The sequence below is a fragment of the Mirounga angustirostris genome, unplaced genomic scaffold, assembly GCF_029215605.1.
Source record: "Mirounga angustirostris isolate CCGP_5_RB_7025 unplaced genomic scaffold, mMirAng1.0.hap1 SCAF_1, whole genome shotgun sequence".
Taxonomy (NCBI): Eukaryota; Metazoa; Chordata; class Mammalia; order Carnivora; family Phocidae; genus Mirounga; species Mirounga angustirostris.
The window spans coordinates 65,365,246-65,381,817 of NW_026991709.1; the positions used below are offsets into that span (position 1 = coordinate 65,365,246).

The 16,572-nt window shown below is 33.5% G+C and overlaps 1 protein-coding gene and 1 non-coding gene across 2 annotated transcripts in view; both read left to right on the plus strand.

Annotated features, from left to right (window-relative positions):
* STXBP5L (syntaxin binding protein 5L) overlaps window positions 1-16,572 on the plus strand; it is a 429,885-nt gene that overhangs the window by 197,138 nt on the left and 216,175 nt on the right. The window contains exon 7 of the mRNA XM_045902962.2: window positions 2,015-2,078. Coding sequence (XP_045758918.1) covers window positions 2,015-2,078 — 64 coding nt within the window. The remainder of the gene's footprint in view (window positions 1-2,014; window positions 2,079-16,572) is intronic.
* Window positions 4,113-4,215, plus strand: LOC123834984 (U6 spliceosomal RNA). The gene has a single exon (XR_006788558.1). It is a non-coding gene; the product is annotated as a U6 spliceosomal RNA (small nuclear RNA).

Below are 16,572 nucleotides of genomic sequence, written 5' to 3' on the forward strand. Positions count from 1 at the left end.
GGGAAAAGTTAGAAAAAATGTATCCAAATGTTAGTAGTCATTATCTTCAGGCAGTAAAATAATATGAGAGATTTTTTTCTTTTGACTATTAGTATCTTCTAAGTTTGGAATTTTTTTTACAAGAAATAATATATCTTCTATAGTCTGAAAAAGTCAATACAAATAATTGAAGTTTAATGCCAAATTATTTTCTGAACTTGAGTGTTTTACAAACTCTGAGAATCTAAATGGAAGAGTCTTGCATATGGTCTAACTAGTGTTTCTCAAATTATATTTCAGTGATTCCCTTAATATGGTCAATGAGAAATAATTCTATGGGCTAGTACTTTGGGAAAATATTGAAGATTTCAGTATTCACTTGCATATTATGGCTCTAAGAACCTTTGTAGAAGAAAAAAATATTTAACTTTAATTCAGGGTTTCCCAAACTTTTTTGATATGGAACACTCTTTATGTGAAATACCTTATATATTCATTAGTTTATCATGGAATATACTTTGGTATTTGTTGTTCCAATCATACCCAAGAAACAGGAATTTGTAGGTTATTGGATATTATTAGCTTCCAAAGGATAATTGAAGGACACTGTTCCCTATGAGAGGCACCTTACTCTAATAAAACATTGCATTTAGAATGCAGATAATAACTCTAGTTTCCAATTATTCCAGTGATTACAACAGTCATAACACATACTATTCATTGAGTACTTACTATGTTTTGGTATTATATTAGGTGCTATATATAAATATTCTAATCCTTGTAATGAGTAGGATCAGTACTACTATCTCCATTTTTAGATAAGAAAATTTAGGATAAAACTGATAACAAAATATCTAATAAGTCTGTATTTATTCCTCTGAGTCATGGTGGGGAGTCAGTATCTGGGAAACCTGAAGTTAATTTGTCACTTTTATCTGATCCCAAAAAGTTTTAAAATGTATTCTTCTTTACTATTTTGTGAAGAATCTTTGACGGTTTTCATGTATGCATAAGAAATAAATTATATTTTAAAAAGAAATAAATTAAAACTATGTCAATATAATCATAGGATTAATCTGGCATAATTAGACTGTTGAAGAAAAGATGTAGAAAATGACCAATAATAAATCTATGGTCATATCAGGCCATATTGTATTTAAACATGACATAATCCTATTCAACAATATGTCAAAGTAGGAAATATAAAAGAAACATGCCAGATATCAGAGTAGAATATTTTTAAAGTCAGATTTACAGAGTACAGGTCTTTTTAACAATATGCACTTAGACACATAGTTAGCTGTTATTGATTACCCTGGATAACCAAATAAATGAGACATAACTAGCAAACTAGGTTTCCCCAGTTTTCTGTAAGTTGGGTAGCACTAGAGAGAATTTCTTTGTAAATCAAAGGAGCTATTATACTTTTCTTAGGAGCAAAATCAGAGGTTTTATGTCAAAGAAAGTTGTAAGTCAGTTACGTACTTTGCAATTTGGCTGAAACAGGCTTATAGTATTAGCTTTGTGGCCGTGTAAGTTTTCTTTGTCTGTATAAGTTCAATTTCAAATTTTCAGAGGCTTAGATCTGGCAACAAACATATAAATACCAATGCATAAATTCATAATTTGATGAAAAGACATAATTCATCTTGACTATTCATAATTTTTCTTTGATAATGAAGAAACAAAGTTGATAACGTGAAAGATCTAAAGCATCCCTTTCATTATTAATATTATTTCTTCAAGTATATAATTTTTATGCTATAGAAATGAAGAATCCTGTTGTTATGTGGATCTATGCCCTTAAACCTGATTTTAAAAAAAAAATTACACTTCCTCTAATAGAGTTAATAAGAGAAAGAAAAGTGGTCTTAAAGAAAAACAACCAAGACTCAAATGAATCTAAGTTTAAACCTGAGAATATTGGGAGTGTATTCCAGAGTAATTTCTTTGTTCCAGTCTATAATGGTAAGGTGTTTTAATTTTTATTTTTTAATTACTATTTTTTAATTACTATTTTGAATTGATTTAACAGATCCACAAAGACTCATCCAGGTCCAGTTGTACATTTAAGTGATAGCCCAAGAGACGAAGGGAAAGTGAGTATTACAAATACCATTATTCTTGCATTTATTTTCCTCATTTTTGAATGAAGGTGTTTCTTACTATTACTTTGTACCTAACTTGTAGCACAATTCAAAGCATTCAGTGTTTTCTAAAATTATAATGTTGAATGAATGAATGAGCAAATAATGAATAAATGAATTATTCACACTAGTAGTGGTCCCAAATTAAGTCTTTATTTTCACCTAGAGCTAAAGTTGGTATTTAATTCTACAATTTTGAGGAAGTTATGGAATATGTGGAACAACTTGAATTTTCAAATATTCTATGCTGGAACTTAACAATATGTTTATCAATATCATTAATCATTGGCTTCTGATATTCAGTTTTAGTAATGATAAATGGCCAATACTAAATAATCATAAATTAGCCAATTTTGATTTTATAAACAGATAATTATATAGAAAATGTTCTGAGGTTACAGAAATAATCCTTATTCATTTTGTTTATTCATAATTTTCTTTTGATGATAAGGAAACAAAGTTGATAATATGAAAAGATCTAAAGCATCACTTTCATCATAAATATGGCCTCTTCAAGAATTTATTTTTTAGCTAAATACCATAGAAAACACCTGAGTAAATTAGTTAGTATAGGTTTGTTTCTTTATTTTTAAATGATAAAAACTGAATTTGCCTAATAAATATTGAGTCTGAAAGTCAAGTCTGCCTAATGGTAATAGAAAGAAAACTGGATTTCTTCAAATTGATCCATAAATACAGTGTTACTCCAATCAGGTGTCATCAGAATTTACTTATTTTTAAAGAAATGATTCTAAAATTCTTAAGAAAAGGGCGCCTGGGTTGCTCAGTCAGTTAAGTGTCTGCCTTTGGCTCAGGTCATGATCCCAGAGTTCTGGGATCAAGTCCAGAATCGGGCTTCCTGCTCCTCGGAGAGTCTGCTTCTCTCTCTGCCTCTACGTCTCTCTCTCTCTCTCTTTGTCTTTCATGAATAAATAAATAAAATCTTTAAAAAAATAAAATAAAATTCTTAAGAAAAAGAAAATGTTTTTCTCCACATCCTCACCAACACTTGTTATTTCTTGTGTTTTTGATTTTAACCATTCTGACAGGTGTAATGTGACATCTCATTATGGTTTTGATTTGCATTTCCCTGATTATGAGTGATGTTGAGCATCTTTTCATGTGTGTTTCATCTATATGTCTTCTTTGGAAAAATGTCTATTCATGTCTTTTGCCCATTTTTTAATTGGATTATTTGTTTTTTTTGGTGGTGTATCAGTTCTTAATATATTTTGGATATTAACCCATTATTGGATATATCATTTGCAAATATCTTCAGTAGGTAGCCTTTTTGTTTTGTTAATGTTTTTATTCACCTTACAAAAGCTTTTTTTTTTTTTTTAAGATTTATTTATTTATGGGGCGCCTGGATGGCTCAGTCTGTTAAGCATCTGCCTTCAGCTCAGGTCATAATCCCAGGATCCTGGGATGGAGCCCCATGTCGTCAGGCTCCCTGCTCAGGGGGGAGTCTGCTTCTCTCTCTACCCCTCCCTGCTCGAGCTCTCTGTCTCTTTCTCTCAAATAAATAAAATCTTTTTTTTAAAAAAAAAGATTTACCTATTTATTTGAGAGAGAGGGAGCATGAGTGTGAGTGGGAAGGAGGGGCAGAGGGAGAGAATCTTTTAAGCAGACTCCCCGATGAGTGCAGAGCCCCACCCTGGCTGGATCCGATGACCCATGAGATCATGACCTGAGCTGAAGGAAACTAATGGACTGAGCCACCCAGGTGCCTTTGTACAAAAGCTTTTTATTTTGGTGTAGTACCAATAGCTTAATTTTGCTTTTGTTTTCCTTGCCTGAAGAAACATCTAGAAAAATATTTCGATAGCTGATGTCAAAGAAATTACTATGTTTTCTTCTAAGAGTTTTATGGTTTCAGGTCTCACATTTAGGTCTTTAGTCCATTTTGAGTTTATTTTTGTGTATAGTGTAAGAAAGTGGTCCAGTTTCATTCTTTTGCATGTAGCCATTTAGTTTTCCCAGCACTTGCTTTGGCAGCACATATACTAAAATTGGAATGATACAGAGAAAATTAGCATGGCCCCTGGGCAAGAATGACAGTCAAATTAGTTTTCCCAGCACCATTTGTTGAAGAGACTGTCTTTTCACCATTGTGTATTATTGCCTCCTTTATCATAGATTAATTGACCATATAAGCATGGGTTTATTTCTGGACTCTCTATTCTGTTCATTGATCTATGTGTCTGTTCTTGTGCCAGTATCATACTGTTTTACTACAGCTTCATAGTGTGTCTTGAATTCTGGGATTATGATGCCTCCAGCTTTATGCACTGTTGGTGGGAATGCATATTGGTACAGCCCCTGTGAAAAATAGTATAGAAGCTCCTCAAAAAATAAAAAATGGAAATACCATATGATCTAATAATCACACTATTGGACATTTATCCAAAAACCAAAAACACCCATTTGAAAAGATATATGCACTCCTGTATTTATTGCAGCATTATTTACAATAGCCAGCATATAGTAGCAACCCATGTGTCCATCCACAGATGAATGGATGAAGAAGATGTGGTATATATACACAATGGAATATTGCTCATCCATAAAAAAAAGAATGAGATCTTGTCATTTGCAACAATATGGATGGATCTGGAGGGTGAAATAAGTGAAATAAGAGAAAGACAGATACCATATGATTTGACTCATATGTGGAATTTAAGAAACAAAACAAATGAACAAAGAGAAAAAGAGACAAGCAAAAAACCAGACTCTTGATTATAGAGAACAAATCTCTTGTTGCCAGAGAGGAGGAGGTTGGGGAGAGGATTGAAATAGATAAATGGGATCAAGAACACACTTATCTTGATGAGCACTGAATAATGTATAGAATTGTTGAATTATACATATTGTATACACCTGAAAGTAATATAAGCTGTATATAAAAAAAAGAAAAAGAAAATTAGAAACTATAAATTTTGAAAAGGGAAAATGTTTTGACGTTTTTTATTTTATTATTTTTTTTCTTCAAGTTTTTATTTAAATTCCAGTTAGTTAACAGTGTAATATTAGTTTCAGGTATAGTATTTAGTAATTCATCACTTACATACAACACCCAGTACTTATCACAGCAAGTGCCCTCCTTAGTACCCATCACCCATTTAACCCATTCCCCACCCACCTCCCTTCTAGTAACCCTTAGTTTGTTCTCTATAGTTAAGAATCTGTTTTCTGGTTTTCCTCTCTTTTTTTCTGCCCCGCCCTCTGTTCATCTGTTTTGTTTCTTAAATTCCACATGTGAGTGAAATCATATAGTATTTGTCTTTCTCTGACTGACATTTCACTTATAATACTCTCTAGTTTCATCCATGTCATTGCAAATGGCAAGATCTCATTCTTTTCTTGGCTGAGTAATATTCCATTGTGTGTGTGTGTGTGTGTGTAATCTTTATTCATTCACTGGTCGATGGACATTTGGGTTCTTTCCATAATTTATCTATTGTTAAAAAGAAATGTAGTACATTGTGATATTGGAACAAGGGGATACAAAATGACCAATAGATCTAAATGGATATTCCAGAAATGGTTCAGACATTTGATGTAATTTTTGGATATTTTAGAGAAGATGTTTTAGGACATAATAAACTATTGAATAAATGGTGTTGAACAATTGGCTAACCATTTTGAAAAAAAGTAACCTACCTTACACCATTCACAGAAATAAATTCCAGATGGAGAAAATATGTAAATGTTAAAATCACAACTCAGAAAGTTTTAGAAGAAACTATAGGAAATGGGTTTTTACTGTGAAGTAGGGACATCCTTGGGCAAGACATAAAACCTGAAAGCTTTAAGGAATATACCATAACAAGACAATCATAAGAGACAGACAAGATATTTGCTTACATATATAGTAGGCAAATAATAAACATGCAAAATATATAGGAACTGGTACTAAATCCTCATCTCTCTTAATAGGAAATCAATAGATAACGTCTAATTAATATATCAAGAAATGGCAATATAAACATATTTAGAAATATGGGAGTAAGTCTACTAGAAAAGACGATTATAAGAGTTGAAAATGTGGTTGCCTCCTACCTCTAGAGAGCAGAGTTTGACTGCTGAGAGGAGGAAATGGCCTCTCTAATAATTACTAGGGAAACGCATTATCCCATTTTTTCCACATCAGACTGGCAAAATATTAAAAATAATAATATCAGGAATGAAAAATATTAATAATTGAGAAATGGATATCTAGATACTGTAGTAGTAGGTATATATACCAGTATAAGCAATTTGGCATTATCACCATTTAAAACATATATTCATTATGATTTAGAAAATTCATTTCAGATGTCTATCCTATTTATATGACCAAGGGGCAAAATACTGAAAACAGCCTAAAGTTCAATTAATAGAAAATTGAATAAATGAATGCTAATATATTCACACAGTAGAATGCTGTACTGATATGGAAAGTTCTTTAAGCCACGATTTTTAAAAGAAAAGTTGCAGAACAATAAGCACACTATAAAACCACTTGAAAATGCATTTGTATTTTTATTATATATTCAAATACCCAAGAAAAAAGTCCTAAAAGTATATGTACAAATCTGGGGAGGATACTGGAAATTGGAACTGGGGAAAATGATCAAAGGTATTATTTCCTTTGTGTTCAAATTTTAATGAAAGAATATAATGTGTTAATTATGTAATTAAAAATTAAAAGGAATGCAAAATAAATTAGTATTAGAGTCAGAAGACTATATGTTTGAATTGTGGCTCTACTACTTATTAGCATATAATCTTGAATAAATCATTTGACTTCTTGTAGGCTAGTTTTTCCATCAATAGCCTTTTGACACATAGAAGTTTTTTATTCAACTTTATCAGTCTTTTCATTTGATTCTTGCATTTTGTTTCTTATTCAGTAAATCATTTCTTCCTGAGGTAAAATATAATCCTTTTTTAAAAAAAAAAATCAGTTTTAAGGCTTTCCATTTCATAATTAGATTTTTACCTAAATAAAATTTATTTTATGTTGGTTTGAGATAAGGGATACTTATGTTTTACATATAAATAATTCATTTATTGAATAGTCATTTCAGTTACCACTGATGTATAAGAACATCTCATGCATATATCAGTTCCCATATTTGGATGCGTCTTTTTCTGGACTTTTTCCTCTGTTGCATTGATATATTTATTTACTATTGTACTTTTACTATATTTTATTAGAAATAACTAATAAAAGTTGCAGAAAATATCTTGTTATCTGTTAGGCCTGCCCCTTCTCCCTTCTCCATCTTGGCTTTTTCTGATTATCTATAGTACTATATACATTTTAGAATCAGTTTATCAAGTTCTATGTAAATCCCTCCTGAAATTTTGTTTGAAACTTAGACATATTGATTAGAAAAAATTTACTTCATTAAGATACTAATGTTCCATCTATAAACATGATATGTTTCCTTTGGTTTTCTTACCTTTTTCTATATAGCTTTGTAACTTTTTGCACAAAATTCTTACATATCTTTTGTTAGCTTAATTCTAAGTACTTTATAGTTTTTATTGCTCCTGTGAATTAATTTTCTTAAATTTTAATTTTAATTAATTTTAGTGTATAAAATATTGATTTTGTTATTTTGTATTCCTTGCATCACCAAATGTTCTGTTTATAAAAGCTGTTCTTGGATTATCTGGAATAGTCTATGTATAAAAGTATAGAAAATGTAGACAAATTTTGTTCCTTCCTAAATTTATATATTTTTATATTAATATTTGTTTTGTTGGATAGGAATCCAGTGCAGTGTTGAATATAAATGGTTTTAATGGGAACTTTCTTTTATTTCCAACTGCAAACAAAATGTCTCCCAAGATTTCAACATTAAGATGTTTGCTACAGGTTGTTGGTTGAATGCTTTAATGAAGTTAAAAAGTTTCCACCTATTTCCAATATTCTAAGAGTTTTAAATTATAGTGTTGAATTTTATTGAATGCTTTTCTACATGTATTGAGATATGTTTTGTGCTAATCTCAGCCTATTGTTAATGATGCTATGGTCTAGAAATACTTGGGGACACTCAGTTGGGCCTGAGGCCAGCCCCCATAGACATTTCCCTTTTTCAGAGCCAGTGTTGTGGTTTGACCAGCCTCTTGGTTCTTATAATGGCCACGATACACCTCAGCAACAACCATCAGGGAACTTTGAAAAACAAAGTTTATTATTCACAAGTGTTAGAGGATACATAACATGTTTGGGGCCACTCAGTGAAGTCATGGGTAGAGAAAGAGTGAGATAGAGTACATGGACCTGGGGTTCTGCTTTTATTGGGGTTGAGAGTGGGGTGCCTAGGTTTTCACATGTTCACTTTATTTGTGAATTTAAAACATTAGAGCAGAATTAAAGTATGGGAAGGCAAAAGTAAGCTGTCAATCACATTGTCAAAGGGGAACTTCATGGGTGGGGCAGCCTCGCTTTTTATCTAATAATGTAGCTGACAATGTATTTATTCAAGATGGATGTCTGAAGAGAGGATGCCTCAGCAATCAAAAGCTTAATGTCAGGCACATATATTACAATCCAAAAAGCTGACTCTCAGATACTTACACTAGAAATGACTATTCCTTAATTTGTTAATTTGTTGAAATGTTAATGGATTTTCTCATTTTAAAAATTTTACATTTCTGGTATAAATTCAACTTGGAAAAGACAAATTTTCATGGAGGTTTGGTGGTGAAGTGAAAGAACAAATTACTTATGTTAAGGTTTATACTAAAACAGCATAGTATCAAGGAATTAGAAAATAGACCATCCCCTAAGATAACATTTACTAAAGAAACTGTGCATAAGTATATCAAATTGAAGAGGGTGCTCTTCTACTGAGAGGTACCTATATTGGACATAATATTGTATATATCTCCTTGAATTCTCTCAGCCTTGTTTGTCTCCCAAATTCTTAACTTAACTTAACCAGGGTTCTGTAGAAAACAGGCTGAGGCTAGGCTTGTTTGTCTCCCAAATTCTTAACTGTTTGCTTCATCTCAGTTTTGGCAGGATTAATCAGCTTCATACAGTACCATTTCCTTAAGTTGACTGGCTATGCCAAGTCTAAACTCCACCCTTTAATTCTGGATTCAGATAATGTGCCATACTATAAGGCATGAGATCTGGCTTCTTCAGTGGCTCCCAAAGGGGTCAAATGATACAACTCTGAAGTGAGGGGGTGTTAATTTACCATAGAGAAAACCTTGACCAATATTGACAAGAAATAAAATTCTCCTTTCCTTCCTCCCTATGGTTGGGCTATTCTGAATTACGGTTTTTCCACATAAGCTGTTAGAGACATCCAGCAAGGCCAAGCAGATACACCTGTTAACTGATTGGCTGTGCCTCTTTTGCTTTTCCTTATGAAATACTGATTAGTATGATGATATATCATCTTACTTTTACTTCTTTGCTTTACTTCACTTTTCCTTTATTATTACAGCCCTGAGATTGCACTTCTCAGTGAAACATTAGCACCTAAGCCTAGCCTCAGCCGGTTTTCTACAGAACCCTGGTTAAGATAATAGTTATCAGAATTGTTTTAGTTGAGAGATTGGAAACTACAGCCAATGGCATAAATCTGGCTTGATGCCTGTTTTTGTGAAATGGTTTATTGGGACACAGTCATGTTCACCATTAACATACTGTCTGCGGCTGCTTTCTAACTACAACAACAAAGCCAAGCAGTTGTGACAGAGCTATAAAGCCTGCAAAGCCTAAAATATTTACTATCTAGCCCTTTACAAAAAAAGTTTGCTGACTCCTAGATTGTAGACCCTCAGGATGGGACTTTGGACTTGAATTGTCTCCTATTTAAAATTAAAGAGCCCATCGAAGGTGCCGAGTGAAGTGGTACTATCATGCAGTGACATCACAATTACTTAAATAACCTCCTATGATTAATTGGGCAAGGAACTGATGGAAAGGTAAGACAATTGGAGATCAAGTACTATGGTGTTTAACTGATAAAGGGCAATGGTGATTTTAATGATGATGGAAAAAAACAGCTTCCTTTGATGCCACTTGTATTATTTTCTATTCTGATATAAATTATAACAAATTTAGTAGTTTGAAACAACACAAATGTATTATCTTACAGTTTTGTAGGCCAGAAGTCCAATACAGGTCTGACTGAGCTAAAAATCAAGATTTTTGACAGGGTTTCACTCCTGTCTGGTAGCTCTAGAGGAGAATCTATTTTCTTGCCTTTTTCAGCTTTTATAAACTGTACACATTTCTAGATTTGTAACTCCCTTCCTCCATCTTTAAAGATAACATAGCATCTCTTTTTAACCATAGCTGGGAGAGGTTCTCCACTCTTAGGGACTCATGTGATTTGATTGGGCCTACCCAGATAATCCAGGATACTCTCCTCATCTCAACAAATCTTAATTACAACTGAGAAGTCTTTTTTTTTTTTTTGTCATTTAAGGTAATATGTTATATTATTTAATATATTTATATTAGGGCATAGACATCTTTGGTGGGCATTATTTTGCTTACCAAATCACTGGAGACTCTATGAAAATAATATGATTAACTCAGAACAGTTAATTACTGATTTAAGGCATGTCAGAGGCTCTTTAAGGAAGCTTTAAAGGAACTCTTCCTGCAGCTCCAGGGCAGACTGTGCTAAAAATAGGCCTGTTTATAAAGAGATAAATACATAGTTTGATAGGTCTTATTTGTTAAAGTCAAAGCCCTGATAAGAAAAGAATGTGACCCTGACTCCTGGTATATTCAATTCCTAGCATGGCCATAACAAAATTCTATATACTGGGTGACTTTAAACAACAGAAATTTATTATTTCTGTTTGGAGGCCGGAAGTCCAAAATCAAGATCTTTGTCAGGCCATCCTCCCTCTCAAGGCTCTAGGAGAGACTCCTTCCTTGCCTCTTCAGGTTCTGGTGGCTTCTAATGTCCTTTGTTTTCTGGCAGCATAACTCCAGTCTTCCTCTGTCTTCGCATGACCTTCTTCTCTATGTCTCTGTGTCCTCTCTTCTTTTACAAGGACCCCAGTCATTGGTTTTAGGGCCTATCCTAAATCAAGCATGATTTCAGCTCAAAATTATTTTTTTAAGATTTTATTTTTAAGTAATCTCTCCACCCAACGTGGGGCTCAAACTTACAACCCTGAGATCAGAAGTCTCATACTTCACTGACTGAGCCAGCCAGGCACACCTCATCTCAAAATTCTTAACAAATTACATCTGTAAAGACTCAATTTCCAAATAAGGGCACATTTTGAGACTCTGCGGGGACATTATTCAACCACTAAACCTGAGATACAGAAATTTGTGTATATAAGCCTGAAAATATTGTAAAACCCACCTCTCCAATTTCCTTGAAACTTCCTGGCCAGCAGAAGTACCTCTTACAATATTTCCAGAGAATGGTTTCTCCTTTTTTAGAAGACTGTAAATGACCAATGAAATGAGGTAGTTTTCTTGCCTGATGGTGTTTATTTACCCTCACAAGATCAACCTTCAATTCCATTACTGCCAGGCCAATAACCAGAATCAGATCTCAGATTTAAGCACAGCCTAAAATATAAGTGTAAGTTTTCCTCCAGGAAGAAATAGGCACTACATGGAAACCCTCTCCTCATCAAATGAATTTAGGACCTGGATAATACTAACAGTACATCAAGTGTTTAAGAATGCTTTTTAAGGGTTTGATCATATGGGTTACATAGAGGAGAGTTCATTACATGGGGGCACTCAACCATAATTTGAGACAATGCTTTGAGAAAGGACACCTGGATATGGTCCTAATCATTTGTTGGGATGGCCCCTTGAAGATGGACTTAACAAAGGTATATGGTAAATAAAGTACAGAGGCTAGGATTTTTTTGTACAGTATTAAAGAAGGAGTCAGAAAACAGGGAGATGCAAACATTAAAATGGATATATTATATTCGTCCTGGCACCTCACCTCCTGACTTCCTAGAGGGTTCTTAAGGACATTGTCTTCACTTAACCTAATAAGGAGTGCTCGGGAAAGATGAGTACACGTATATTTGAGAAGTTTGGTAGGGGTTGTCCCTTTTTTGGCTTTTGTTGACAGTAAGAGATGATGGCAGAGATCCAGGCTCTGTAGTATCTATGGGGATTAAATATCATGGATTGGTAGAGGCCAGATGGTAATATTCAACCATCTGGCAATATGAACATAATTACCATAACAAGCAGTAAGCCTGGATGGCAATGCAGAAATCTATGGTAATAGCTAATGTATCATGCTGTTTCTAGGAGCAAAATTAGGTGAGCAGCTGACTGGGATGTTGTTTGATTTGCATAATCAGAAAAAAAATCAGCTCTTGACATTGACCACCAAAGAGGAAATTCACAGCACTTCATCAGGTTTCCAGGTATAAGCCAGATCACAGATCTAGAGCCCACTGATAGAAAGGGAGAGGCCAGTTGCCTCTGAGAAAGGACCCTGAAGTGCTTCCATAAGTACATATAGTAGTTATGGAAGCATCTGTGGTCATTTGCAGAAGTAACTGTTTACTTTTCTAGTACTGTTAAATATAGGGTTGGAGCAGTCATTAATACCAAAAGATCCAAAAAGCGCGATCCTCCAGTTAGAGTCATGGCATATGGAACTTTGTAACTAGGTGATAAATGATGTTTTGACCCAAGTGTATCTCATAGTAGGTCCAATGGGTATTCAGACTCACCCAGTTATTTTACACCACAATTGTATAATCTGTATAGATATGCACAGAAGCTGGCATAATTCTCTTGCTGGTTTTCTGACATTGGAATTAGAGCCATTACAATTGGAAGAGACAAATGGAAACTCCTAAAACTTGTCTCTCCTTGCCATGATTATAAACAAAAGCCAGGATGTATTTCTGGGGGAGTTGCAGAGATTAGCACAATTAGACTTGAATGATGCAATAGTAGATCCTTGTTGAATTCCATTGTCTGGGCTCTGCATAAAACAAGATGGATTGATCTTGGTGTTGGTAGACCACTGTAAAATTAACCAAGTGATTGCCCCAATGACAGCTGCTTTGCTGTTGATACTTCTACAGGTGCAGACCAATATCAGGCTGTCTCCTGATAAACAATTGTTTAGTGAACTCTTTTTTCTCAGTATATCAGCAGAGAAGATCAAAAGCTTTTATAGAAAGGGAAAGCAGTATAACTTCATAATTTTTTCCCAGGACTATGTTATTTTTTATATTCTGTCATAGTTCTAAGGAAACTTGATTGTCTTGACATTCTTTAGAAAGGATAGATAGATAGATAGATAGATAGATAGATAGATAGATAGATAGATGATAGATAGATAGTTCATTTTCTTTATTATATAATACTAATTGGATCTGGTGAGCAAAAAGGGGCAAGTACCTCTGTAGCTAACAAGATTCGTGTCAGAGTGTGGGAAGATTCCATAAAGATCTAGAACCTTGTCTTATATGTGATGATTTTGAGAGTTTAATGGTCTGGGGCATGCAGGGGTATCTCCTCTAAGGTAAAACATAAGCTTTTGTACTTCTCTTTGCTAAGAAAGTGCCATATCATTTGATGGTTTTGGATTTAGATAATAGTATACAATGTTTTCAAAATTACTGTTTCAAATCATTTTTTAAGATTATCCAAAAAGTCTGCTGGTTTTAAGTGGGACCTAGAGATGAAAGGGCTCTTCACTAAGTCCAAGCTGCTTTGCAGGCCCCCTTACCACTTGGTGCCTATGATCTAGCAGATCTGATGGAGCTTAATGTATCTGGTGGATAAGAATGGTCTGTTGGAAAGCCCGATAAGAAAGTCACAACAGCTGTTCTCCATTTTCAAAGCAACTCCTGATATGCTAGTGAGCTCTTGTAGAGATTGAACACCTAACCATGGGACATCAAATGATAATGTAACCTGAGCTATCCATTATGAATTAGGTGTTATAATACTCATTGAGTCATACAAATGGGTGAGGGAACTGACAAACCATTTTATAATCAAAGTGGTTTATTCAGGAAATCAGCCTTCAGTTGTCTAAAAGGCATAATTAGATAAATGGAGGTCCTAGAATTCCATCTCTTGCAATGATGCCTTTCGCTCAACCCATATATATGGTCTCATGGGGTGGGGATCGAATACCTAAAACCAACTGATGGGGGACAGAATTTAGGCTTGCCTCACATGTCAGATGATTGGCTGGTATTATCTAGACACTGACTACTGCTCAATTACATCTCCACTTAGGGGTGATCTTGAGTGATCTGATGAAGAAAAATCCTGATCCCCAAGCAATATAATTGATTGTGCATTTCATATAGAGAGTGAAATACAATAATAAAAAATCTGAAAGCAAAAATTCCTTTCCACTTGGAAATTTAAAGACTCTCATTAAATAACTATTAGGTCAAGTAGAAAATACAAACCAAAATTGAAGAATATATAAAAATTAACAATATTGTAATACTACCTATGAAATACGAAATATAATTTCTATGAAATATAATTAAAACAATTATAAAATAATACATAGCATTTAATACTTATGTGAATAAAAGTTAGAAATTTAAATAAATTCAATATGAAACAAAAAAGCTAGAAAAAGAACAAGAAAATAAAGCAAAAGGAAGCAGGAAGGAAATATAAAGATAAAAGTGGAACTTAGGGAGTTCTCCTGTTTTTAAAGTGTCTTCTAAATTAATCAATATGCTGGTTCTTTGCATAGAACATAAACAAAATATGCAAACTACTATCTGGCCTGATGAAGAAAAATAGGGGAAAACAAAGTTACACAAATGACACACAAAACAAGAAGAAATACACTAAAACTAAGGAAATTTTTAAACATCCAAATTAAATTATTTTACACAACTCTAGCAGATACATTTAAAGTCATAGGTAAAATTGGTAATTTCCCAGGGAAATAAATTTATCATCATTGACACCAATAGAGACAGAAAGTTTAAGAAAATGAGGAAGTTATTTAATTACTATGCACAAATAAAAGTACCAGACCCAAATAGTTTTACAGGGAAATTTTACTAAATTTTTAAGTACTATTATAATACAATGCTACATCAACTATTCTAAAGCAGGGGTTGCCACTGTGGCCTGTGGGACAAATCTGGCCTATTTCCTATAGGTGTAAATAAGTTGTTTTTATTTTTGTTTTTTTGAGATTGTGTAGTCTGGAAAGTGTAAGATATTTACTGTCTGTCCCTTTAGAGAAAAAGTTTACCAACCCCTGTTCTGAGTGGTTTAAGAAAAGGAAGTATTAAAATTGTTTTTATTTAATAAGTTACAACTAAGCCTGAAAAAAGTTTCACAGAGGAAAACACGGATTTATTGAATTTATTAATATCAATGGAAAAGTTTTAAATAAAATATCCTATAGGACACAGTCTCCAAAAGCATATTCAAAAACAAACACTGATGAATGGTGTTTTTTTCAAGGGTTGCAAGGATAGATACTATGAGAAAATCCATCAATACAGTTTGTGATTAACAGATCTAAGGAAAAAAATTATGATCATCTCCATCGATGCTGAAAATGTCTTTGAATACAGTTTAATATCCACAGTATTTCCACTTTTGACAATGGAAGACAGTCCTATTTCAGATCAGTCCTCCCACTGGGAAAACTACAAAATCTGGACAAAATATTTTTGAAAATCTATTTGAGGGCACCAGAGAGTGCCCAAGGCTGTGAAGATTTGTAAGCTCTTGATTCCACAGAAAGAAACCCAGAAACACTTGCCACAATTTTCCCTTCTAGGGATTTTCCTATTTGAAAAGAATGCTAAGATATTGAGTAACCAAACAAAGTTATTGGCTGAGAGGCTAAGCAAAATTTTCTGCAGTTTTAGGGCACAGAAGAGTAGTGTGGATGAGAAAAGGAGTTCAGGGCAAGCCAAAAATAAAGTCTCTGATAATCACTCTAGGCTTTCAGTATGGCTCCAAAGGGATATACCCTACAAATAAGGTTGAACTGGAAATAAACTAGTCCTTTAAATAACTGAAATTTTTCTTAACATTATCTGAATCCTTTTTGGGATTAAGTTGGTCTGCCTTAGTCTAGCTGACTGATAAAATCATAAATTCTTTATGGAAGAAGAAAACATCACCCAGAGCCTTTATTTATCACTACATTTCTCCCATACTTATCCTCGATACTGAAAGTAAAAATAACATGGTATATTAAATGATCAGAATTCACCAGAAACCAAGAGAACAGATAGTAAGTAGAGATGGGCCAACAGGAAATTCAAAGAGCAGTTACCAAATGTGGGCTTTAAAGTAAGTGTGATTGAAATGTTTAATAAATAAAAATGATGGAATTTTCAGCAGAAAAATGAAAAGTATAACAGAAAACAAAATAACTGGTTGTAAATAGATGAAGAGAGAATTAGTGACCTGGGAGATAGGTCAGAAGAAAATATCCAAATGAAAGTATGGTAAGCCAAAAGGATG